General features: G+C 42.4%; 1 protein-coding gene across 5 annotated transcripts in view; it reads left to right on the top strand.

Annotated features, from left to right (window-relative positions):
- CHRDL1 (chordin like 1) overlaps window positions 1-27534 on the top strand; it is a 448603-nt gene that overhangs the window by 299725 nt on the left and 121344 nt on the right. For 3 of the 5 annotated variants that reach the window (XM_052662915.1, XM_052662913.1, XM_052662910.1), the window contains exons 1-2: window positions 6964-7045; window positions 10606-10765. The exons of 1 other annotated variant lie outside the window; for it this stretch is intronic. In XM_052662915.1, the coding sequence (XP_052518875.1) occupies window positions 10658-10765 (108 nt within the window). In that variant the 5' untranslated portion in view covers window positions 6964-7045; window positions 10606-10657. Of the gene's footprint in view, window positions 1-6963; window positions 7046-10605; window positions 10766-27534 lie in introns of those variants that run through there. One more of the 5 variants, XM_052662911.1, reaches the window with a different exon arrangement.

Here is a 27534-nt window from a genome sequence, read left to right as displayed (position 1 = left end):
GCAGTTTTCCCTATTTTCTTCAATTTAGGTCTGAATTTGGTAATAAGGAGTTCATGATTTGAGCCACAGTCAGCTCCTGGTCTTGTTTTTGTTGACTCTATAGAGCTTCTCCATCTTTGGCTGCAAAGAATATCATCAATCTGATTTAGGTGTTGACCATCTGGTGATGTCCATGTGTAGAGTCTTCTCTTGTGTTGTTGGAAGAGGGTGTTTTCTATGACCAGTGCATTTTCTTGGCAAAACTCTATTAGTCTTTGCCCTGCTTCATTCCACATTCCAAGGCCAAATTTGCCTGTTACTCCAGGTGTTTCTTGACTCCCTACTTTTGCATTCCAGTCCCCTATAATGAAAAGGACATCTTTTTTGCTCATCTTAGTCACTCTGAAACTCAGGCTTCATTTCCAAATATGCATTCATGATTCCTGTGCTAGTGGGAAGGGAATGGGACAAGTCATGCACTAACTGTTTATTTCCACACATCACTTCTCCTGAGATTTCAATGACCAAAGCAAGCTATGGTTTTCCCAGTAGTCATGTATGGATGTGAGAGTTGGAACATAAGGAAGGCTGAGTGTTGAATAACTGATGCTTTTGAATTGTGCTCGAGAAGACTCTTGAGAGTCCCTTGGACTGCAAGACGATCAGACCAGTCAATCCTAAAGGAAATCAACTCTGAATATTCATTGGAAGGACTGATGCTGAAGCTCCAGTCCTTTGGCCACCTGATGCGAAGAGCCAACTTATTGCAAGAGACCCAGATGCTAGGAAAGATTGAAGGCAAAAGGAGAAGTGGGCAGCAGAGGATGAGATGGTTAGATAGCATCATCAACTCAATGGGCAGGGAACTAGATCCCACATGCTACAACAAAGATCGTACATGAGGCAATGAAGGTCTCCAGTGCCACAACTGAGACATAGTGCAGCCAAATAAATTTTTTTAAAGCCAGACTTTGAAACAGTAAAATGGTGACTGCCAAGAGCTGCAGGATGAGGGAAATGGGGAGATATTGGTCACAGGGTACAAGCTTCTAGTTATAAAATAGTAAGTTCTGAGACTCTAAGGCACAGCATGGTGACTACAGCTAGCATATAATTAAATATATAATATAACCCTGTTATATACTTAAAAGTTGCTAAGAGTGTAGATCTTAAAAATGTTCTCACCATAGACCCAAAAAATGTAATTATGTGAGGCAACGTGAGGTGATGAACATGTTAACGAACATTATTGTGGCGATAATTTCACAATATATACATATGTCTGATCATCATGTTGTACATCTTAGACTTACACAATGTTCTAGGTCAATTAAATTGCAATAAAGCTGGGAAAAAATAAAATGATTATGTGTTCTACAGTACACTTTATACAATATTAGCACACAACAATCAATTGCATTTATATATACTAGCAGTGAACACTGGAAATCAAAATTAAAGGCACAATAACATTTGCAATTGCTCCAAAGAAAATAAAATATGTAGGTATGAATCTAACAAAATGTGTACAAGATCTATATGCTGAAATATAAAAAGCATTGATCTATGAAATCGAGAAAGACCTACAGAAATGGAGAAACGTATTGTATTCATGGATTGGAAGACAAGACACATGAAAGCTGTCAGTTCTTCCTAAACTGATCTACAGGTTTAATGCAATTCCTAGCCAAACCTGAGAAAGGTTTTTTGTAGACATAGATGAGCTTATTCTAAAATTTATACAGAAAGGTATGGGACCCAGAATAATTAAAACAATCTTGAAAAGGAAGAATAAAGTAGGGGAACCACTCTACTTGACATTAATCCTACTCTATGTCTAAAACAATAAAAACTGAATGCTGTTGATAGAGGGATAGACATCGAAATTGATATAAGGAAAGAGACAAACTAGAAACTGACCCATACAATACCCAACTGATGTTTGACCAAGGTGTAAAGAAGTTCAATGGAGGAAAGATAGTTATTTTAAAAATGATGCTGGAGCAACTGGACATCCACAGGCAAAAAGTGAACCTTAATCTATATCTCATACCTTATATAAAAATTAACTCACTGAATCACAGATTTAAATGTAAAACAAAACTATAATACTATAAAATATAGGGGGGAAATTGATCTAGGGATAAACAAAGCATAACTTATATGCAGAGTACATCATGAGAAATGCTGGGCTGGATGAAGCACAAGCTGGAATCAAGATTGCTAGAGAAATATCAATAACCTCAGATATGCAGATGACACCATCCTTATGGCAGAAAGCAAAGAAGAACTAAAGAGCCTCTTGATGAAAGTGAAAGAGGAGAGTGAAAAAGTTGGCTTAAAACTCAACATACATAAAATTAAGATCACGGCATCTGCTCCCATCACTTCATGGGAAATAGATGGGGAAACAGTGGAAACAGTGACAGACTTCATTTTTTTGGCTCCAAAATCACTGCAGATGGTGACTACAGATATGTAATTAAAAGACACTTGCTCCTTGGAAGAAAAGTCATGACGAACCTAGATAGCATATTAAAAAGCAGAGACATTACTTTGCCAACATAGGTCTGCCTAGTCAAGGCTATGGTTTTTCCAGTAGTCATGTATGGATGTGAGAGTTGGACTATAAAGAAAGCTGAGCGCCGAAGAATTGATGCTTTTGAACTATGGTGTTGAAGAAGACTCTTGAGAGTCCCGTGGACTGCAAGTAGATCCAACCAGTCCATCCTAAAGGAAAGTGAAAGTGAAAGTGAAATTGAAGTCGCTCAGTCGTGTCCAACTCTTTGCGACCCCGTGGACTGTAGCCCACCATGCTCCTCTGTCCATGGGATTTTCCAGGCAAGAGTACTGGAGTGAGTTGCCATTTCCTTCTCCAGAGGATCTTCCTACCGTCTGAGCCACCAGGGAAGTCCCTTCCTAAAGGAAATCAGTCCAGAATATGCATTGGAGGGACTGATGCTGAAGCTGAAACTCCCAATATTTTGGCCACTTGATGCAAAGAGCTGACTCATTGGAAAAGACCCTGATGCTGGGAAAGATTGAAGGCTCGAAGAGAAGGGGACGACATAGGGTGAGATGGTTGGATGACATCACCAACTCAGTGGACATGAGTTTGAGTAAACTCCGGGAGCTGGTGATGGACAGGGAGGCCTAGTGTGCTGCAGTCCATGGGGTCACAAAGAGTCGGACAGGGCTGAGCAACTGAACTGAACTGAACTGAAACAAAGCATTCTTAGCCTTATTGTCAAAACACAATCCATAAGAGGAAAAACTGACTAAATGGACCTCATCAAAATTAAAAGTGTTTGTTGTATAAATGCTTAGGGGAAGAGGATGCCATCTGGGGGAAAATATTTGCAAACCATGTATGCAACAAAGGATCAGTACCTAAATAAAAAACTCTTAAAATTTGACTGTAAGAAACTATTCAGTTAGAAGATGCCAAGATATATGAAGAAACATTTCACTGAAAAGGATATACAGAAGTTAAATATGCACATGAAAAGATAGTAGCTATCATTAGGCATTAGGGAAATGCAATTTAAAACCACAATGATATATCACTGTACTCCCATCAGAATGGCTAAAATGAAAAATAATGACAACAACAAATGCCGACAAGGATGTAGAGAAACTGGATCTCCCATTCACTTCTGGTGGGAATATGAATAGTGTAGGCACTCTATAAAAGCATATGGCAGTCCTTACAAATCTAAACATGCATTTGCCATACAATCCAGGAACTGCACTATTGGGCATTTATTCAGGGGAAATGAAAATTTAGGTTATGCAAAATCTGTAGACAAATGGTCATAGCCCCTTTATTTGTAATTGCCAAAATTTGGAATCAATCCAGATATCCTGCAATATATGAATGGTCAAACAAGCTGTGATACCTCCATACCATGGAATACCACTCAGCAGTAAAAAGAGCAAACGCTTGATATTGGGACAACTTTAATAGATCTCTGGAGAATTATGTTGAGTGGAAAAAGCCAACTTCCAAAGGTAACCTACGTATGATTCCATGTAATATTCTTAATGACAAAATTACAGAGATGGAGAACAGTTTAGTGGTTGTCAGGAAGAGAGGGAGACAAGATGAGTAACAGTGGAGACCCTGGTGGGGTTGGCACTGTTTAGTATCTTGACTATGGTGGTGATCACATCAGCCTACACGTGATAACATATCATAGAGCTAGACACACAGGCAGATGGGTGCATATAGAACTATTGAAATTGGAATAAGGTGGATAGATGGTATTGATGTCAATTTCCCATTTGTAATATTGTACTATAGATATGTTTTGCCAGGTGGCCCTGTGGTAAAGAATCCACCTGCCAATGCAGGAGACATGGATTCGATTCCTGGGTTGGGAAGATCCCCTGGAGGAGGAAATGGCAACCCACTCCAGTATTCTTGCCTGGGAAATCTCATTGACAGAGGAACCTGGTGAGCTACATACAGTCCATGGGGTCACAAAAGAGTAGGACATGACAGTGACTAAACAACAACTATAGATATACATGATGTTATCATTGGGAGTGAAAGGAATTTGAGATCCCTGCGAATTATTTCTTACAATTGCATATAAATCTATGATTATCTCAAAGTAGAACTTCTTAAGAATGACTATGAGATGGTCTATGCTAGATTCCCCGTTTAATAAGTAGAGAAAAATAAAGGATAGAGATAATCATCAGTTTATCTTGAAAAAGATCTGGTATGAAGTCTAGGTTAAGACCCACGTTGGAGTTCCCAATTCAGAAATCAAGACTGGAATGAATATAAGGACCACCAGCATTTACACTAGTGAAGAACGTTTCAGAGCATTCCAGCACCCCCTTATACAGTTGCCAAGTGTACAAGATATCCTGAGCAAAAACTGCCCAGTTGAAAAGAACCATTTGATCATAATAAATCATTGGAAGCTTTTAAGCCACTAGGTTTGGGGATGGTTTGTTATGGAGTAATCAGAATACTACATCAAGCAAGGGGAGCCAGTGGTTGTAGCCAAATGAATTTTTAAATCTCAGTGAGTATACTGATTTTTAATACTGGGATCTATGCTTGTCCCTGTCTGTTCCCTGACACCCATTTTCCTGAATACACTCTAAGCACATTGGGAGTGATGATGGGGGTTGGGGAATGCAGATACAAAGCAAATTAAACAACCAGTCCTTGGCCTTGAGGAACTCAGTGCAGTGAGACAAAACATCAGTGCCTTAAATGGCATGAGAATGGTTACGAGGCAACAAATCAGCAAGTTCAAACTAATATAGTACAGCACAAATTGAATGCATGTGGTAATGTATGGCTACCTAGGTGGCAGGATGGAACCAGACATTTTGGGCCCTGAAGGCAACATTTCAGAAAGGGCCAAGTTTTCTTTGTTAGCACTGAAATAAACATCCCCAGCAATTCAGGGCTAGTTGGATGATATTAACACTTGTGAAGAAAGAAAAAAAAAGAGTTAACTTCCAGGGACAATTATTTTTGTTTTCATTCTCCTTTGTTCTCTCTTCGTGATATATGATATGGTTTTGGCAAGCACAATTGCTTTGAGCATCAGTTTCCTCATCTATAGACTGGCGATAACAGCCAGAGAGCAGTGGGTTGAAAGTGAGGAAATCTTAACTGGAAGGTCAAATCTATCTAGAGCGGCCTTCCATACATCATGTCTCCCGCTCCCTCCTCCATCAGTTTCTTCGGTGACAGGAAGAGGTTGAGATGAATGGTCCAGAAGTTCCTGGCCAACTCCAACACTCGAGGCCACGGACAGACCATTCCGTTTGTTGTGAGAGTTTAAAAAGTATCGATGATGCATAGAAAAGTACTCTGTAAGCCATAAAGTGGCATGTTGATGTTAAGAGTATCAATGTAAGGCAGTTCGACCTTGAAAAAATCCTGCAGCTCTCCTTTAAATTTGCTGCTGTTGCTGCTAAGTCGCTTCAGTCGTGTCAGACTCTGTGCGACCCCATTGAGCTCAAAATATAAATGGGTACTGTCTGTCAAGACACCACTTTCGGGCCCTTAGAGAATTCTGATAATTTGTAACTCTTGCTCATGGAATAAACTCAAATTTGGACTAGTCCATCTCAGGTTCACCAAAGGTGATCGCAGTGATATTGCGATTTCACGGATGGGTTCTTGGTGAGCCACTCCCAAGTTTTCTTCAAGACACCTAACAGCTACTGGAGACCCTTTCCCTGGGTCTTGGGAACTCTCTTGGTGGACGAAAGCAGATTTCTAAGTCATCGCCTGTCCCTCCACAGACACACACTCATCGCCATCCTGCCTTGAAGGGCACCAACGTTTTGCCATTTTATGAGCCGCGATGTGGATTTGGGATACACCCCGAAATGATCAGCAGCCTGCTATAGGGCATCAGTTTCGAGGCCAGTTCATCCCGCGTCCCGTGGTCTGGCCGTGGTGCCAGAAGAGAGGGGCTGAGGGCTTCCAGCAGGGAAGTCGGAGGGTAGCCAGTGTCATCAGGCTGTGAGCAAGCAGCGGGGAGCTCCTAGGCGCCTCCAGCGCGGAGCGGGAGGAGGGGCCAGAGAAGATGTGCGGTCCCTTTAAGACCCCAACGCTGGCTTAGCCAGAGGAGCGGGGGGGTGGGGGCGCTGCGTGATGGGAAAGTCGCCGGCTGAGCCTCACACTTTCTCCCGATTTCTTAACTTTCGGGTCGGGGGATAGGGGAGAAAGCGGCGGTGTCGGGGAGGCGAGGGGGTGCGGGCTTGCAGCGGCTGCGTGGTCGCGGACTTCCCGCCCGCGCCGAGCCGCCGGCCTCGCGGGCCAAGTGGGGAGCGGGCGGCGGGCGGGCAGGTGGCCCCGGGCCGCCGCACCCGCGCCTTGGCTCTGCCGCCCGGATCCGAGAGAACCGCTGCTCCCTCGTGGTGTGAGGGCGGTGATGTTTTTCCTCCCACCCACTTTCGAGTCCCCCCTCCCCCCTCGCACGCACTCTAGCTCTCGCCACAACCTGCGAATCCCAGACCTCGGAGGAGCGCCCCGGGGAGCTCGGAGCGGCTGCACGCGTGGACCACGGAGGAGGCCGGTGGCCAGGTCAGTGAGCGGTGCCAGGCGCCTGCTTTCCCTCTCTTCCTTTCCAGCCTTTGCACAGGTGGGCCGTCTTCCCCCAGGGCACCCCAAACTTCCCCGAACCTGCCACCCCGGCCGACTCCCTGCTCCAGCTGCTCGCGTTCGGGCTGGAGGTGAGGCCCAGGGCGCTGCACCAAGGTAGGTGGGTGGGTGGGTTGAGGGGGGTCGTATTCCTCCGGATTCGAACTTCTACTCCCGCTTGTCCTGCGTAGTTCCAGGCTCTGGAGCTGCGGGGAGGCCCCTTGGGTAGCCATCTAACAGGTTCTGCGGTCCCCTTAGTGATCGCCTGAGTCTTTTTTGCTTGCTAGCCCAAGTGCCCTGGACCAGTAGGTGCTTCTGACATACTCAAGTTAACGAAACAGAGCAGAAGGGGCTGGAGGCTCCTCTGTCCTCCTTGTGGACATCTGCCTCATTTTCTGGCCCGGACCACTGGGGTCAGAGTTGGAGCCGCTAAGCTCGGGGTGCAACGCGGTATTGCCAGAACTCAGGGCCTGGAAAGCCTGCCTTCTAGTTCCTGCCGGCCCTGCCACTAACTTTATGAGAATGGGCAGTTGAGTTCTCTGGGCTCCAGGATGCCCATTTTGAAGGTGGAGTTGTTGTGGGGAATCAAAAGGAAATGATAGATAGCACGGTGTTTTGCAAACCAAACTCCAGGCATTGTTTGCCCCTCAGAGCAGAGATGGAGGCATCTCAACTCAGACCAGAGACACCCTGGCCTGAAGCTGCCATTTTTCAGGGCCAGCCCACTGCCAGTGAATGGAGTTTTTCTTGTTGGGTGGTAGACTGGGGAGAGGATTTTAGCTGATGGACTCTGGCCTGCGACTCCAGTGTCTTCTTACTGTTTGTCCAAAAGAGAATTGTTACCCTGGGGGCTGTCCCACAGACAATAGTGAATGTAAGATTACAAGGGTATTGAAGCCTCTAGGAAGGATTAAAGGAACACTGTGGGGCATGAAGAGCTGGCTGAGCTGCCCATCCTTTAGCCCTCCTTTGGGAATGTCTCTGATTCTATTCTACCCAGGAGACCTCTTCTGAGAACGGACAGAGCCTTGACACTTGGCCGCCCAGATCCCTTGCAGTCACAGCCAGGCAAGGAGCCCTTGGTCCCCTCGCTCGTTGCAGATGAACTTGGGGAATGCTTGTTTCACGAAGGCACCTTAATGGGTACATTTCTTTAGGGTCTTACGTGTTTCTTAGACTCCTGTAAAGCCCACTCAGCCTCCCCAGCTCGGCAGCATTGGTCTCAGAATTTTTATTTTCTTTGTTGTTTTCTTGTTGGGGCCTGGCTTTCCCCCACATATGTCAATGGCTACATTTCTAAGTAACCTGTAAAAGAGCCAGTGCAAGTTCAATGGCACAACAGCCTGTGTGAAGCAGACAGAGAGTTAATGCCGAAATAACTCCAGTTAACTGGGTCAAAGTATAATTTGAAAAATTAAGGACAGTTTGGCTCTTTGCAAGTGTAAGAGTCGGCATGTTTGCTGAGCAATGCTCACTCGTGTTTATTGCCGCAGCCCCAACAAATGTCTTGAACTGTTCTCCTCCCCCAAAAAGAAAAAGTTAAAGGGATAAAGAGAAATTGAACAGAGACCTGGGGAGGGAACTCTTCTAGGTTTATAGCTCCATACAGAACATAAAGGCAGGACTTCAGGATCTTGTAAATCAAAAGTGATTATTTATAAAGAGATTCATTTTCTGATGTTCTTCATCCCAGCCAGGGAGGCCACACAGATGACAGGAACGCCAAAAGAGATTAATTGCTCTCTAGTCACCAACTTTTCTCTTTGCTCATACCATTAGTTGAGACCCAAGAAAAGCAAAAAAAAAACAAAAAACAAAACAAAAACCAAAACCTAAGAGCCGTTTTCTTGCCAGCTTGAGTTATGAGGCAATGCTACTGTTCACCAAATCACCCAACCATTGTACAAGAAAAACAATCCAGTTGGTTCTTGCATGGGGAGACCCAAAAACCACGGCTTCAAAAATCCCCCCTGAGAGCCATATGTGATTATGATAAATTGGATTTCAGTGGTTTAAAAAAAATCTTTCTCCTTTGAAGGCTTGGAGGATAAGGTTATTAAAGAAGGCTCGGGAAGAACCTCACTGGGGTGAGTTGCTGTGTTAAAGCTGTTCATGGAAATGATTTGCTTTGAGGGAACCTGGTAACTCAGAGGACAGAGCTGGACATTCTGAGTGATTGAAGGAGGGCCAGAAGCTCCCAGAAGGGATCTCGTCATTAGAACCCAGGTCTTTTGAAAGCTATGAACATGTCCCAGGAAAATTTAGTTGTCGTTTAAGGAACAGAAAGGAGGTAGAGAGGCAAACCAGTGCTGCCAATCCTGGCTGATAGCATAAATTATTCTCTGTGACCAGTTCTGCTTTTGTGACATACTGTTAATTTGAAACCATGGATTTTAAATTATCTGGCCAACTTCATAATATTTAAAGTAAGAGTGGTGGCATTCACATCATGGCCCAAAGACAATTCAGTTCTCCAGAATGATCATCTTGTATTCCATCCAGCTCTCTATACTCAATATTTAGGTTGGACCTGCTGAAAAGATTGTTGAACTCACTTCCCATCCAATGTTAATCCCAGACTGAAATATGGTGTTTCTTGAATTATTTAAATATTTTCAAATCCCCCATTGGAAGAGTTTTGCCAGCTCTAAAGTCGATGGAAATGACCTGTGGCTGGATATAATCTATAGCAAACCTTCTGTGTTCTAAGCCTCAGAAAGCTTTCCACTCCTGAGACTGGAAATACAGTTCTCCTATTTTTAAGAATGGTAGGTGCTTTGGGGGTGGTCTTCTGCATGGTGATGCAATGTGAACATATTCCCTACTTAAGTTTGCCCAATATTCCTTAAATGGTCCATTTAAAATTTCCATTTCACAGGGGACTTCATGTGAGAGGAATATGTCTGAACCATTCAGGTGCTTACATCACATCCATTTGCTAGTCACTTCTCTTTTCCAACATAAGTAGCCACACTGAAAATCCTTATAGATCTCATAAGAGACGCAGGTGAAACACTGAACAACGCTTGCCCCATCCTTGAAGGATTAAAAATAATGGTATTCTTGAAGCTAAGATCAGTTGACTTTCATTTCAGAAATTGTTTGGGTCACTGCCTATTATTTTTATCTTGTTTGCCAAAATGGCCGGTTTTAAAACCCCAGTTTCCCTTTTCTCCCAAAGAAACTCTCTTGAGAAATCAACTTTAATTCCCTTAGAAATGAGGATTTCAAAATATATTTTTTCTTTCCTATGACTTGCCTGTAAGGATTTAGCCTTAGTGTTGGATAGGAATGTATGTTTGTCCACTTAAATTTTCCCCCACAGTCTTTGCGAGGCAGGAGAGGCAAGTTCTCTTTCTTTGCAGGATAACAGTGCTTATTACACTTATGTAAATTCCCCCAGCCCTTCCCACCCCCCAGTAGGTTAGAAGCCTGAGATAAGAGGTCTCCATCAGTTCCAGTAGATCTGTTCTAAGTCTTTTTGTCTGCTTGCTTCCCACCAGCTTGAGTACACTGGGCCCTGAAAGTTTCAAGCTGCCTTTTGCACTGGCCGGAATGAGAAAAAAGTGGAAGATGGGAGGCATGGGAGGCATGAGATACATCTTCTCCTTGTTGCTGTTCTTTCTTTTCCTAGAAGGAAGCAGAACAGAGCAAGTAAAACATAAGTGTCTTGAGTTTTAAAAAAACAAGATACTTTCTTGTCATTTCTTTGAGAATATGCTTATAATCTGAAGAGATTGTGAGTTAGCCCAAATGTGGCCCTGCCACAGATCTAAGAAAGTGAATGTTACTGCTTTATGTGTGCGTTGATAAAAGAAGGAGAGCTTTGAATCAGGCCGATGAATTTGGGGCTGTTTTTCTGATTATCATATAGTTTTCATCTCATAGAACACATGACACATTAGTTATTTTCCATTTCCTGTTCTAAACTGTACAAATCTCATTCCATTTTATGTAATTCTAGAAATATCTGACAGATGAGCTGGATTTTTTCCCATATTTCAGACTCCTCTGGAAAGGTTTTCACTTTATGATAAAGAATAGCACAGAAAAGAAAAAGAAAAAAAAAAAGTAAAGCAGGCTCTGTCTTTTCCCTTCTGCCAAAAAACGAAGAAGGAAAAAACCTTCACACGAACTGGATTGAGATGAAAAATCCTTTGAGGAAATTGAGATTCCAGGGACCGTGAGCAAATTGGATGCCATTTGTTGAACGGAACATTCCTGCAAATCCAGGGAGTATTTCTAGAAAGTCAGCGATCCGTGTCATGGGCTGACACATTGGAGAAAGCTGAGTGGCAGGCAAAGGGGGGTAATTAACCCTCCTTGCAGCCACATTTGGGAGATTTATGAATAACCATTGACATCTCTGCTCTTGTTAGGAGCTGTCTGCCTGCCTTCGCCCACTGTGAGCCTCGCCTTCTTTGGGCCATTTGCAGCCACCTCCAAGGTGGACCCTGGCTCTGCATTTGAAGGAAAAGCCCTCTCTCTAGTTCCCCTTTTTGGCTGCATCAAAAGAAGCACAAAGTGGAACTGGTCCAAGACGGGGCATTCTCTGCTCCACTGAACTTATTCATGAGAAGGAACTGTGTAAATATGCCTGGTAGGAGCTGAAACAGCATCTGAAGCCCATCACTTCAACACGTATCTCCTTTATCAGCTTAAGTTAAATATATTGGACATGAGGCTCTCTGTTAGGGAGAACAGTGCTGAATCTGTTACCTGTCTTTCTGCTTCACTGTGGTTTTCATAGTAAAATGAGTCTCCTTCCTGAGAGAAATGGGGCTTTTGATTAGGCTTTTAAACATGAGTGATCCATGGTGATCTCTCATATGATCGAGACACAAAAACGGAAGTTTGAGCAGGACACAGTAGGAGCAAGAGAGCTTAAATCAGCCTCTTCTCTTGTAGTCTTCAACCGACCTTCTTCTCCTGCTTGAATACGTAATCCACCTCAGAACCCTCGGCTTCCAGAAGTTTGCCTTGGTTTCAGTGGATGTGAGAGAAAAGTCCAGTCCATTCTCAGCTAAGCTCACAAGCAGCTGGACTTGAAACTCCTTTGTTTCTTAGGGAGAAACTTCCCTTATGGCCTTGTGGCAGCATGGGGAAGCTTGCAACTCTTAGGAGACCATCTTCTCTGGGAAGCCTTCCATATTAATGAAGAATTGAGTAGTATTGTCCATAGAAATAGACAATTAGAGCTTAATTGACAAACCAAAAATAATGTGATTGAAAAATGATTGACAGACCCCAGACTATCACTCTCTAACATTTCCTACTGCCTGTGAGTCTGTCCCAAGCCCTTTGGATATTCAACTGGTGTCAAAATGATTAGGTAACAGATGGCCTAAGGGACCAGTTCTGGGCTAGTGTTTCCAGCTTATAGTCAGATAATGAGGCTTAGGTCATCGTCATTCCCTAAATGAGCCCTCAGCATCATTCTTTGGGGCCTGACCCAAGCTAACTGTCTCAAAGATATGTGCAAAGTTATCTCTACTAAAAGGAAACTCTACAAGTCTATGCCTTAGGTATGTTGCCTTGGCACACATACACACTCACACACACACATAGACACACTGCATGCACCGAGATGTATATTGTAGCTCTACAAGACATTAGAAGCAGTAGGAAATGGTTGCATAAGTGATCCTTGTAATGTACTCTCATGCTACCAAACACTCCTTATTGAAAGTGATAGCCCTGGAAAATGCATATATTAGCTTATTTTGAAATTTCCTAAATTATGAAATGAATACTACTCACTATACAAGATGATGTGAAAGTATCTGAACTTCATAAAGAACCTGTTTTTCTCAACTCCCATTCCCATACCTCAGGGATGACTGTTACTATTAATAATAGTTTTCTATTATTCTATTAATAATAGTTTTCTGTTTCTTCCATGCTGTTATCTCTCTGTGTTATCAAAACATACATATCTATAGGGATTTTTTTTAATGAAAACTGGATATTATATATATATAACTTGCTTCCTTATAACTTGCTTTATTCAGCAGTGTGTCCAGGACATCCTTCCATGTCAGAACATTTTGGTGTAACAGTACCATATTCATTCTAATGCCTACATAGTACCCAGCTATATGAGTGTGCTATGGTTTGTTTAGATAGTCCCTATTTGTAGATAGTTAGATTGTTTCCAGTTTTTGTTATTACTATAAGTAAGCCATTAATGAATCCCTGAAAGCACTTAAGCAAGTATTTGTGAATAATTGTCAAGTCAAAGTGTAGGTTCAGTTTTAATCTTGGCAAAAACTGTCAAATTGTCCTTCCAGAAAAAGTATCAGTTTATATTTCCACCGTATATGTATGCATGTCCATTTCTAATTCCTTCACTAAAAGTATTATTAATCACTGTATTCATGGGCCAGTTTACTAGAGGAAATCATGTTTCAGTTGTGCTGTGAGATTTTCCTGTTAATGGAGTATACTTTCAATTACTTCTAATTCAATTGTATTTCTCCAGTGAATTGGCTCTTTTTCAGTTGGGTTGCTTGTCTTATTGATTTGCAAAAGCTTATTTATTAACATTTTGTTATTTCAAATGTTGTTATTAACCTTTTGTATTTCACATATTGTTTTCCCAGCCTGCCATTTCATTCAAACTTTGTATAAGCCATATTTTCCCATATAGAAGTTTTAAAATTTTGTGTAGTCAGATCTGTCATTTATTTCCTTTATGGCTTGTGGATTTCTTCTTATTCCTAGGAAGATCTTTCCTACTCCATGTGCTTATACTTTTATCTACTGCTTCCATAATTTGGGGTTTTACCCATAGTTCTCTCTTCTATGTGAAATTTATATTCATGCTTGGTGTGCAGTGGGGCTTCCCAGGTGGCTCAATGGTAAAGAACCCACCTGCCAATGAAGGAGAAAAAGGTTCGATCCCTGGGTCGGGAATATCCCCTGGAGAAGGGCATGGAAACCCCATTCCAGTATTCTTGCCTGGAAAATCCCATGGACAGAGGAGCCAGCCTGGCAGACTGCAGTCGATGGGGTCGCAAAGAGTCAGACACAACCGAGCATGCAGGCACACACATGGTGTGCAAGAGGGAACTAATTTTTTATCTCTGGGTAGTAGTTTCATGACTGTTATTTTTGTTCATTTTTATACTTCTATTTATTCCAAAGATTTCACAATTGGCAAATATTACTTTGACAACAGGAAAAAGTCCTTTGAAGTAAAAGGAAATCAGGATTCCCATATTGTGCTGTTGAGTTCTAGAGAAGAGTAGGTATGGGACTGGAAGAAGCAAAATGAGGGGAAAAAATAACAAAAAAACTTCAAGAAATGTGTAAGGATCATAGAGTTTCATGTCCGCTGCTTGCTGCCTGGTACTGTTTTACCCAAGGAAGCCAAGGTTTTTTCTCATTCATGGGCTGGTTTGAGTATAAGCATGTTGGTCAAGGCAGATGCTCTGTAGCCTGTTTGCTCTCCCATTTTAGGCATCAGGATGGAACGAAGGGCGATGCTATTATGGTCAAAGACACTCACTCAACTGGTGTAGAATCTGAGGAGGTCTGGAGGAAATGCTTTCATAGCAGAAAGCTATTTGCACAAGGAAAAGTGGAAGTGGGTGCTGCCACTTGCTAGTAGCTAATTAGCCAGAGTTACCTTGCTCTCACAGGAGGGAAAACCAGCTCAGGAACCCAGGAACTATGGACAGTGCCATCACAGTGGATGAATGAGCCATTTATGGCTTATATGAAAGTTTGTTACTGTCCAAAAGCAGCGAGGTTGGAGATCTTCAGCTGGGAAAATATCTTTCTGTAACTCCATTATGCTCAATTGTTAAAGTTGTAGTCAAAAGAGGCCAGGAAGTTCTTTTGAAATTCAAAGAAGCGTAACATTCAGTGTATAATATTCATGCAAATATAGGACAAAATGAGCTGAAGAGTTTGCCTCTTTTGGCACATCTGACTTAGGTAATGAACTATTGATCAAAGTGAGGTGGAAGAATTGAGTTGTTAAGAATATTTAATTATATATTTCAAATGAACCAGCCTGTGCCAAGGCTGGCAAAAGTCCTTGGGAGAGAAATGGTTGGTTCATTTCATGGCTTCTGTGCCCGCTTTATAAGGTGGGTTAGCTGGATCTTCCAAGGGACTAGATTCTCGCTCGTTTTTCTCCTTTGGAGAAAAGCTTCTAACATTTGTATTTGGCTGAAAATGGGCCTCTGAACTTCCCAGGAAGGATGAGTCCCCAAAAGATTGAAGACAAGGAAGAAGATAGTGAAATTTTGAGACACAGGAAGCATGGTCTTACAGAGCCTACCCACAGCCTCTTTACTGTGAAAGTCAACCAGAAGGGCTTGAGTCCTCCACCTCCAGGTTATCACTTGGACATTCGAGGTGATTATTTGACAAGGCAAAGGAATGAGCAGAAGAATAGACCTAGTCACATCTTAGAAGTTCAGATAGGTAGAAGTAGAGTAAATGAGAATGCTTTAAAATTAGCTTAATGCCTTTCAAGGTATATTCTTAATTATTTTTTATGTTGGGAGGGACCAGTGGTGTTGGCTGTGGAAACTCTGGAGTCCACTTTGATCCAAACGCAGATCCACGACTTTCTTACTTACTTTGGGAATGTAGCTTAATCTCTCCAGCTTTAGTGCTCTTATCAGTACAGTAGGGGAAGTAATAGTGTATTGATCGTAAACATGGTCATCTAAAGACTCGATGATATCGTGCACACAGAGGGCTTTGTGACAGTGTGGCACACAGTTTTTAATGAGTGGTAGCTTCCCTGGTGGCTCAGACAGTAAAGGATCTGCCTCTAGTGCAGGAGACTCAGGTTTGATACTCAGGTCAGGAAGATTCCCTGGAGAAGGGAATGTCAACCCACTCCAGTATTCTTGCTTGGAGAATTCCATGGACAGGGGAACCTGGCAGGCTACAGTCCATGGAGTTGCAGAGTCAGACACGACTAAGTGACTAACATATGCACACAGAGCAATTAGAGTAACTCTCCTACAGGCCAAATGATATTATCACCTTAATTTTCAGATGTGAAACTTGAAACTGAGTGGGGTCAAGTGACTTTGTACAAAGCTGGACAGCAAATCCAGGGCAGCACCAGAATGAAAACCCAGGTCTCCAGATCCGCTGTTCTGTTCACAACACCAGTTTGTGTCTAGCAGTTCTTTGAGGAAGCCAGTGCCTTCTCTTGAATAGAAGCCCAGTGCTTTGCACATGTAGAGAAGGAAATAGCAACCTACTCCTGTGTTCTTCCCTGGCGAATCCCATGGACAGAGGATCCTGACGGGCTACAGTCCATGAGGTCCCAAAGAGTTGGACACAACTGAAGTGACTTAGCATGGCATGCACAGCTTTGCACATGGCAGCCACTCAACATGTGAGATGATCTGAGTAAATGAATAAAGAACTTTGTACTCAGAATTCCAAAGACAGGCAGTATACTCTTTGGGAGTTAAAAGATAGAGTCTAGGACTAAAGTTATTCTAGAACCTAAATAAGCTAAGCCAGAGGAAATTTGTGAGGAAGGTTAAAAATATGTGCCTTTATGTCTATGATTCTTAGATTTCCCTGACTTATCAGGAGGATTGGAATGCCTTCATAGTCTAATGGAGAGTGAACTGTGCTCTAAGTCAGGAGACCTGGCTTCTGGTCAGTTCTATTGCTCACTGTGTGATGTTGGTTGAGTTATTCACGCTCTCTCTGAACTAAAGATCTCTACTCTCTGAGAGGAATTCTTCCCTTCTAAACAGCAAACTAAAGGATGGGAGAAAAAGGGGTTGTGCAGGGGGGAGGGCAAGGGAAACCAGAAAAATGAAAGTGAAAGTGTTAGTCGCTCAGTCATGTCCAACTCTTTGCGACCCCAGAAGAGTCTGCCAGGCTCTTCTGTCCAAGGGATTCTCCAGGCAAGAATACTGGAGTGGGTTGCCATTTCCTCCTCCAGGGGATCTTCCTGACCCAGGGATTGAACCTGTCTCCTGAATTGCAGGCACATTCGTTACTGTCTGAGCCATCAGGGAAACCAAGGCTCTGTCTTTAGGTAATTGGAGCACACCGGGACTTTTATGATTGTCACAAAGGTCTTTGCAAAAGGTATTTTACTCATTTAAGATTTATAGCCTGCTACTTCTAAAAAGATTAGATATAGGTTCTATATGAAAGAATGGGATTCCCTGGTAGATCAGCTGGTAAGGAATGCACCTGCAATGCAGGAGACCCTGGTTCGATTCCTGGGTCAGGAAGATCCCCGGGGGAAGTGATAGGCTACCCACTCCAGTATTCTTGGGCTTCCCTGTTGACTCAGATGGTAAAGAATCCACCTGCAGTGTGAGAGACCTGGGTTCAATCACTGCGTTGGGAAGATCCCCTGGGGAAGTGATACACTTCCCACTCCAGTATTCTTGGCCTTCCCTGTTGACTAAGATGGTAAAGAATCCACCTGCAGTGTGAGAGACCTGGGTTCAATCCCTGGGTTGGGAAGATCCCCTGGAGGAAGGCATGGGAACCTACCCCAGTATTCTTGCCTGGAGAATCCCCATGGACAAAAGCACCTGGCAGGCAACAGTCCATAGGGTCACAAAGAGTCGGACACCACTGAGTGACTAAGCTCAGCACATCACAGCATATAGGAAAGAATAGTTGCAAGATAACTTTTTAAAAGCTGAAACAAAACATAGAGGCCACCTGACCAAAATAGAAAGGGTACATATTTTTAACGCCTGATTTGGTATCATGGGGCTTCCCAGGTGGCTCAGTGGTAAAGAATCCACCTGTCAATGCAGGAGATGCAAGAGATGTAGGTTCCATCCCTGGGTCAGGAAGATCCCCTAGAGAAGGGAATGGCAACACACTCCAGTGTTCTTGCCTGGAAAATTCCATGGACAGAGGGACCTGGTGGGCTATAGTTGATGGGGTCTCAGAGAGTCAGATACAATTGAGTGACTGAGCATGCACAAAGGTTGGTACATTACAGTATTCATGTTTCTAAGTTGGTGTATGCTTCCTGAAAAGATAAAAAGAGCTTTCCATTGGCTGGCAAGAGAAAAGTACAGTTTCATCTGCCTCCCACTTAGTCAAATGGTATTAATGATGGGATGTTTGCATAAAGTACATTTTGGGTGGTACAAAGACACCAACTGTAATCTTGGTTTCATAGAAGAAAGAAGAATCATATTTGGCATTTCTCTATTCAGTTCAGTTCAGTTCAGTTCAGTCGCTCAGTCATGTCCGAATCTTTGCGACCCCATGAGTTGTAGCACGCCAGGCCTCCCTGTCCATCACCACCTCCTGGAGTTCACTCAGACTCACGACCATCGAGTCAGTGATGCCTTCCAGCCATCTCATCCTCAGTCGTCCCCTTCTCCACCTGCCCGCAATCCCTCCCAGCATCAGAGTCTTTTCCAATGAGACAACTCTTCGCATGAGGTGGCCAAAGTACTGGAGCTTCAGCTTTAGCATCATTCCTTTCAAAGAAACCCCAGGGTTGATCTCCTTCAGAATGGACTGGTTGGATCTCCTTGCAGTCCAAGGGACTCTCAAGAGTCTTCTCCAACGCCACAGTTCAAAAGCATCAATTCTTCAGCGCTCAGCCTTCACAGTCCAACTCTCACATCCATACATGACCACAGGAAAAACCATAGCCTTGACTAGACAGACCTTAGTTGGCAAAGTAATGTCTCTGCTTTTGAATATACTATCTAGGTTGGTCATAACTTTTCTCCCAAGGAGTAAGCGTCTTTTAATTTCATGGCTGCAGTCACCATCTGCAGTGATTTTGGAGCCCACCAAAAATAAAGTCTGACACTGTTTCCACTGTTTCCCCACCTATTTCCCATGAAGTGATGGGACCGGATGCCATGATCTTAGTTTTCTGAATGTTGAGCTTTAAGCCAACTTTTTCACTCTCCTCTTTCACTTTCATCAAGAGGCTTTTGAGTTCCTCTTCACTTTCTGCCATAAGGGTGGTGTCATCTGCATATCTGAGGTTATTGATATTTCTCCCGGCAATCTTGATTCCAGCTTGTGTTTCTTCCAGTCCAGCGTTTCTCATGATGTACTCTGCATAGAAGTTAAATAAGCAGGATGACAATATACAGCCTTGACGTACTCCTTTTCCTATTTGGAACCAGTCTGTTGTTCCATGTCCAGTTCTAACTGTTGCTTCCTGACCTGCATACAGATTTCTCAAGAGGCATGTTAGGTGGTGTGGTATTCCCATCTCTTTCAGAATTTTCCACAGTTGATTGTGATCCACACAGTCAAAGGATTTGGCATTGTCAATGAAGCAGAAATAGATGTTTTTCTGGAACTCTCTTGCTTTTTCCATGATCCAGCGGATGTTGGCAATTTGATCTCTGGTTCCTCTGCCTTTTCTAAAACCAGCATGAACATCAGGGAGTTCACGGTTCACGTATTGCTGAAGCCTGGCTTGGAGAATTTTGAGCATTACTTTACTAGCATGTGAGATGAGTGCAATTGTGCAGTAGTTTGAGCATTCTTTTGCATTGCCTTTCTTTGGGGCTGGAATGAAAACTGAGCTTTTCCAGTCCTGTGGCCACTGCTGAGTTTTCCAAATTTGCTGGCATATTGAGTGCAGCACTTTCACAGCATCATCTTTCAGGATTTGAAACAGCTCAACTGGAATTCCATCATCTCCACTAGCTTTGTTCGTAGTGATGCTTTCTAAGGCCCACTTGACTTCACATTCCAAAATGTCTGACTCTAGATTAGTGATCACATCATCATGATTATCTGGGTCATGAAGATATTTTTTGTACACTTATTCCGTGTATTCTTGCCACCTCTTCTTCATATCTTCTGCTTCTGTTAGGTCCATATCATTTCTGTCCTTTATTGAGCCCATCTTTGCATGAAATGTTCCGTTGCTATCTCTAATTTTCTTGATGAGATCCCTAGTCTTTCCCATTCTGTTGTTTTCCTTTATTTCTTTGCATTGATCGCTGAGGAAGGCTTTCTTATCTCTTCTTGCCATTCTTTGGAACTCTGCATTCAGATGCTTATATCTTTCCTTTTCTCCTTTGCTTTTCACCTCTCTTCTTTTCACAGCTATTTGTAAGGCCTCCCCAGATAGCCATTTTGGTTTTTTTGCGTTTCTTTGAAGAACCATGTTCGGCATTTCTCTATTAACCCTCTGTAAAGGAATAGGGCAAACATTAAATTATATCTCAATATAAGTTTTTTTTATACATGCTAAGTTAATGTAGTCCAGATAGTTTAACTTTGAATGATATAAGCTAATCGAAGGCTAGAACACGGAAATGTTATACATATGGTTGTTTAATATGTCTAGTAGACTGCATTGTCAATTATCAGATGCCCTAAGCAAAGTTTACATCAGTGTGATTTTTTTCTATTTAAAAATAGATGTCATTTTTCAACATTCAGAAGAAAATAAAAGTATTAGAGAAAGAAAAGTCATTAATAATCTCAACATTTATGTTCAGTTCAGTCACTCAGTCGTGTCTGACTCTTTGTGACCCCATGAATTGCAGCACACCAGGCCTCCCTGTCTATCACCAACTCCTGGAGTTCACTCAAACTCACGTCCATCAAGTCGGTGATGCCATACAGCCATCTCATCCTCTGTCGTCCCCTTCTCCTCCTGCCCTCAATCCCTCCCAGCATCAGAGTCTTTTCCAATGAGTCAACTCTTCGCATGAGGTTGCCAAAGTACTGGAGTTTCAGCTTTAGCATCATTCCTTCCAAAGAACACCCAGGACTGATCTCTTTTAGAATAGACTGGTTGGATCTCCTTGCAGTCCAAGGGACTCTCAAGAGTCTTCTCCAACACCACAGTTCAAAAGCATCAATTCTTCGGCGCTCAGCCTTCTTCACAGTCCAACTCTCGCATCGAAACATGACTACTGGAAAACCATAGCGAACGGCGGCAGTAAGGAGATACCGCTCGTCCAAGGTAAGGAGCAGTGGCTGTGCTTTGCTGGAGCAGCCGTGAAGAGATACCCCACACCCAAAGTAAGAGAAACCCAAGTAAGATGGTAGGTGTTGCAAGAGGGCATCAGAGGGCAGACACACTGAAACCATACTCACAGAAAACTAGTCAATCTAATCACACTAGGACCACAGCCTTGTCTAACTCAATGAAACCAAGCCATGCCTGCAGGGCAACCCAAGACTGGCGGGGCATGGTGGAGAGGTCTGACAGAATGTGGTCCACTGGAGAAGGGAATGGCAAGCCGCTTCAATATTCTTGCCTTGAGAACCCCATGAACAGTATGAAAAGGCAAAATGATAGGATACCAAAAGAGGAACTCCCCAGATCATTAGGTGCCCAATATGCTACTGGAGATCAGTGGAGAAATAACTCCAGAAAGAAAGAAGGGATGGAGCCAAAGCAAAAACAATACCCAGTTGTGGATGTGACTGGTGATAGAAGCAAGATCCGATGCTGTAAAGAGCAATATTGCACAGGAAACTGGAATGTCAGGTCCATGAATCAAGGCAAATTGGAAGTGGTCAAACAAGAGATGGCAAGGGTGAACGTCGACATTCTAGGAATCAGTGAACTGAAATGGACTGGAATGGGTGAATTTAACTCAGATGACCATTATATCTACTACTGTGGGCAGGAATCCCTCGGAAGAAATGGAGTAGCCATCATGGTCAACAAAAGAGTCTGAAATGCAGTACTTGGATGCAGTCTCAGAAACGACAGAATGATCTCTTCGTCTCCAAGGCAAACCATTCAATATCACAGTTATCCAAGTCTATGCCCCAACCAGTAATGCTGAAGAAGCTGAAGTTGAACGGTTTTATGAAGACCTATAAGACCTTTTAGAACTAACACCCAAAAAAAGATGTCCTTTTCATTATAGGGGACTGGAATGCAAAAGTAGGAAGTCAAGAAACACCTGGAGTAACAGGCAAATTTGGCCTTGGAATGCAGAATGAAGCAGGGCAAAGACTAATAGAGTTTTGCCAAGATAATGGACTGGTCATAGCAAACACCCTCTTCCAACAACACAAGAAAATACTCTACACGTGGACATCACCAGATGGTCAACACCAAAATCAGATTGATTATATTCTTTGCAGCCAAAGATAGAGAAGCTCTATAGAGTCAACAAAAACAAGACCAGGAACTGACTGTGGCTCAGATCATGAACTCCCTATTGCCAAATTCAGACTTAAATTGAAGAAAGTAGGGAAAACCACTAGACCATTCAGGTATAACCTAAATCAAACTCCTTATGATTATACAGTGGAAGTGAGAAATAGATTTAAGGGCCTAGATCTGATAGATAGAGTGCCTGATGAAACATGGACTGAGGTTCGTGACATTGTACAGGAGACAGGGATCAAGACCATCCCCATGGAAAAGAAATGTAAAAAAGCGAAATGGCTGTCTGGGGAGGCCTCACAAATAGCTATGAAAATAAGAGAGATGAAAAGCAAAGGAGAAAAGGAAAGATATAAGCATCTGAATGCAGAGTTCCAAAGAATAGCAAGAAGAGATAAGGAAGCCTTCCTCAGCGATCAATGCAAAGAAATAAAGGAAAACAACAGAATGGGAAAGACTAGAGATCTCATCAAGAAAATTAGAGATAGCAATGGAACATTTCATGCAAAGATGGGCTCGATAAAGTACAGAAATGGTATGGACCTAACAGAAGCAGAAGATATGAAGAAGAGGTGACAAGAATACACGGAAGAAGTGTACAAAAAATATCTTCATGACCCAGATAATCATGACGATGTGATCACTAATCTAGAGCCAGACATCTTGGAATGTGAAGTCAAGTGGGCCTTAGAAAGCATCACTACGAACAAAGCTAGTGGAGATGATGGAATTCCAGTTGAGCTGTTTCAAATCCTGAAAGATGATGCTGTGAAAGTGCTGCACTCAATATGCCAGCAAATTTGGAAAACTCAGCAGTGGCCACAGGACTGGAAAAGGTCAGTTTTCATTCCAATCCCAAAGAAAGGCAATGCAAAAGAATGCTCAAACTACCGTACAATTGCACTCATCTCACATGCTAGTAAAGTAATGCTCAAAATTCTCCAAGCCAGGCTTCAGCAATACGTGAACCATGAACTCCCTGATGTTCATGCTGGTTTTAGAAAAGGCAGAGGAACCAGAGATCAAATTGCCAACATCCGCTGGATCATGGAAAAAGCAAGAGAGTTCCAGAAAAACATCTATTTCTGCTTCATTGACTATGCCAAAGCCTTTGACTGTGTGGATCACAATCAACTGTGGAAAATTCTGAAAGAGATGGGAATAGCAGACCACCTAACCTGCCTCTTGAGAAATCTGTATGCAGATCAGGAAGCAATAGTTAGAACTGAACATGGAACAACAGACTGGTTCCCAATAGGAAAAGGAGTACATCAAGGCTGTATATTGTCACCCTGCTTATTTAACTTTTATGCAGAGTACATCATGAGGAATGCTGGACTGGAAGAAACACAAGCTGGAATCAAGATTGCCGGGAGAAATATCAATAACCTCAGATATGCAGATGACACCACCCTTATGGCAGAAAGTGAAGAGGAGCTAAAAAGCCTCTTAATGAAAGTGAAAGAGGAGAGTGAAAAAGTTGGCTTAAAGCTCAACATTCAGAAAATGAAGATCATGGCATCCGGTCCCATCATTTCATGGGAAATAGGTGGAGAAACAGTGGAAACAGTGTCAGACTTTATTTTTTGGGCTCCAAAATCACTGCAGATGGTGACTGCAGCCATGAAAATTAAAAGACGCTTACTCCTTGGGAGAAAAGTTATGACCAACCTAGATAGTATATTCAAAAGCAGAGACATTACTTTGCCGACTAAGGTCCGTCTAGTCAAGGCTATGGTTTTTCCTGTGGTCATGTATGGATGTGAGAGTTGGACTGTGAAGAAGGCTGAGCACCGAAAAATTGATGCTTTTGAAATGTGGTCTAGAAGACTCTTGAGAGTCCCTTGGACTGCAAGGAGATCCAACCAGTCCATTCTGAAGGAGATCAACCCTGGGGTTTCTTTGAAAGGAATGATGCTAAAGCTGAAGCTCCAGTACTTTGGCCACCTCATGCGAAGAGTTGACTCATTGGAAAAGACTCTGATGCTGGGAGGGATTGGGGGCAGGAGGAGAAGGGGACGACCAAGGATGAGATGGCTGGATGGCATCACAGACTCAATGGACATGAGTCTGAGTGAACTCCAGGAGGTGGTGGTGGACAGGGAGGCCTGGCGTGCTGTGATTCATGGGGTCGCAAAGAGTCAGAAACGACTGAGCCTCTGAACTGAAATGACTAGACAGACCTTTGTTGACAAAGTAATGTCTTTGCTTTTGAATATGCTATCTAGGTTGGTCATAATTTTCCTTCTAAGGAGTAAAATTCTTTTAATTTCATGGCTGCAATCATCATTTGCAGTGATTTTGGAGCCCCCAAAAATAAAGTCTGACACTGTTTCTACTGTTTCCCCATCTATTTCCCATGAAGTGATGGGATCAGATGCCATGATCTTTGTTTTCTGAATGTTGAGCTTTAAACCATCTTTTTCACTCTCCTCTTTCACTTTCATCAAGAGGCTCTTTAGTTCCTCTTCACTTTCTGCCATAAGGGTGGTGACATCTGCATGTTAATGTTGGTTAATTGGTATATAGACTTAGAGTGTTTTTTCTGTGCAGCCAGACACACACAGACACACACGCACATATGTGTGGGCTTCCATGGTGGCTCAGATGGTAAAGAATCTGCCTGCAATGCCAGAGACCCAGGTTCGATCCCTGGTTGGGGAAGATCCCCTGGAAAAAGAAATGGCAACCCACTCCAGTATTCTTGCCTGGGAAATCCCACGGATAGAGGAGCCTTCAGGCTACAGTCTATGGGGGTCACAAAAGAGTTGGACATGACCTAGCAGCTAAATGACAACAACAACACATATATAATATTTTATAAAAATGAAGCACTCAGGCAGGGTATGTGCCCAGTAGTGGGATTACTGGGTCATATGCTAGTTTATTCCTAATATTTTGAGAAGAATCTCTATACTGTGGTCCACAGTGGCTGTGCCAGTTTACATTACCACTAATAGTACAGGAGGGCTCCCTTTCCTCTACATCCTCTGCAGTATTTATTGTTTATAGATATTTTTTTATGATGGCCATTCTGATTGGAGTGAGATGATACATCACTGTAGTTTTGATTTGCATTTCTCTAATAATGAACAGTGTTAAGCATTTTTCCATGTGTTTATTGGCTATCTGGGTGTCTTCTTTGGAGAAGTATGTGTTTAGGTCTTCTGCCCACTTTTTGATTGGGTTGTTTGTTTTTCTGATATTGAGCTGCATGAGCCATAATTCAAAAAGACACATGTACCCCAATGTTCATTGCAGCACTATTTACAATTGCAATTGCCAGGACATGGAATCAACCTAGATGTACATTGACAGATGAATGGATAAAGAAGTTGTGGTACATATGTACAATGGACTATTACTCAGACATAAAAAGGAGCAAGCTTGAGTCAGTTCTAGTGAGGTGGATGAACCTAGAGCCTGTTACAAAGAGTGAAGTAAATCAGAAAGAGAAAAAGAAATATCACATATTAATGCATATGTATAAAATCTACTATATAGTACTGATTAACCTATTTGCAGGGCAGGAATAGAGACGCAGACTTACAGAACATACTTGTGGACACAGCAGGGGAAGGAGAGGGTGGAATGCATTGATAAAATACTGTTGAATATATACATTACCATATATAAAATAAGCTAGCTAGTTGGAAGTTGCTGTATAACATGGGGAGCTCAACCAGCGCTCTGTGACAACTTAGAGGGTTGTGAGGGAGGCTCAAGAGGAGGGGATGTATGTATATTTATGGCTGATTCACATTGGTGAATGGCAGAAATCAATACAGCATTGTAAAGCAATTATCCTCCTATTAAAAATTTTTTTTAAATGAAGCACTGATTCATCATGGATTCTCTAAAGTGCACCTGTAGTGGGGATTTAGCCTATGTTGTCTGAAGTGAAAACTGGATATGTGAGATACCAGTTGTAGGGCACACAAAGTTGATTCTGTTGTGAAAAGTTCAAGAACACAACTTAAATTCTTGACCAAATAGTAAGTAAACCTCCTTTAGCAGAGATTTGTGCAGCTGAGGTGCTGATAGAACAATTTGTTTTTTTCAGACAAGAGCTTTGATTTTTTGCCCAAAGTCCTATGCCAGATGACAAGTAAGAGATGATTTTAGCCAGAAAAATTATTCAGATCAGGTTTCACCAGTTGAGCAGCCTTTCTGTGAAAGTATCTCCCATGGCCTTGAGAATACCATCAAGTCTCAGTTATCCATGTTAATGGGAGATAGAAGGGCACAATGAATTGAAATTTCATGGAAAATCTTCATTTCTCAACTTAGCCAATGATGTTGCCTTGCTCAACTCTCAAACCTCTTCGAAATATGGACCTTTTCTTCTCATTGAGTTTGCCCACCTGCTAGTAGAAAAGGCAGGTAGCGGCAAGCCCAGGCTGTGCATAGGCCACTCAATATATATTAAGTTGCATTAATTTTGGACAAATGATCCAACAAGTAGGAATAAGATAATTAACTACCAGATAAAGAGAAATAAGCTATATACTCAAAAGTGAAGGACTTGGGTTTTTCTTGGCTTTCCACTTTCACTGGCTTCAATAGCCTGAAAATGAAGTCTTAAAGCCCTAAGGAATTCTGAGTGAGACTTCAGTTCTAGAAATCCAATTTCCAGAGAAATAGGACATTTTTTTTTCTGTAGTGACTGCTACATCATGCCCTTCGTCCTGCTTCAAGTTAGATAGATGTCAGAAGAGAAGTACTTATGCTTTTAATTTTTTCCTTGACTATTATAGTAACCTTTAAAAAAATATTCAAAAAGGAATTTGTTTACTTGATTTGTCCTCTCATATAATGAATAGCAAAGATTCATCTCTCCCTTTCCGCTGACTGTATGTGTTATAATAAAATAAATATTATTGTAGTACTTAACATGATGATGTGTCTACAGTAATAGCTCTTATCGAAAACTGTTCATGGGAATGTTTTCTTGCCTTTAGACTGGTGATGAAGTTATTGAACTTTTGACCTGGTGCTGGGTGCTAGACAGTAATGGTTGGGGAAAACATTGATGGCATAGAAGCACATCTTTGTTGTTTACTTTTTGTCATTGTCTCTGTTAACAGGGGCCCTTAAAGTAGCAGGGATTACCATTTTTAATTAGGGCCACATGAACCCATTTGAAAAATAGCTATGATGATACAGGTTGAGGTCCATCTCAAATGTTCATTGAAATTCCCTTGGGACCAAGTTCTATTCAACAGAAATCACGAGTCAATGGGAAGTCATGAAGTCTCTGGATTTCCCAGGTGGCTCAGTGGTAAAGAATCTGCCAGTGCAGGAGCCACAGGAGACAAGGATTCAATCCCTGGGTTGGTAAGAT

This window comes from Budorcas taxicolor, chromosome X, assembly GCF_023091745.1.
Source record: "Budorcas taxicolor isolate Tak-1 chromosome X, Takin1.1, whole genome shotgun sequence".
Taxonomy (NCBI): domain Eukaryota; kingdom Metazoa; phylum Chordata; class Mammalia; order Artiodactyla; family Bovidae; genus Budorcas; species Budorcas taxicolor.
This window is presented reverse-complemented; position numbering and strand designations above follow the sequence as displayed.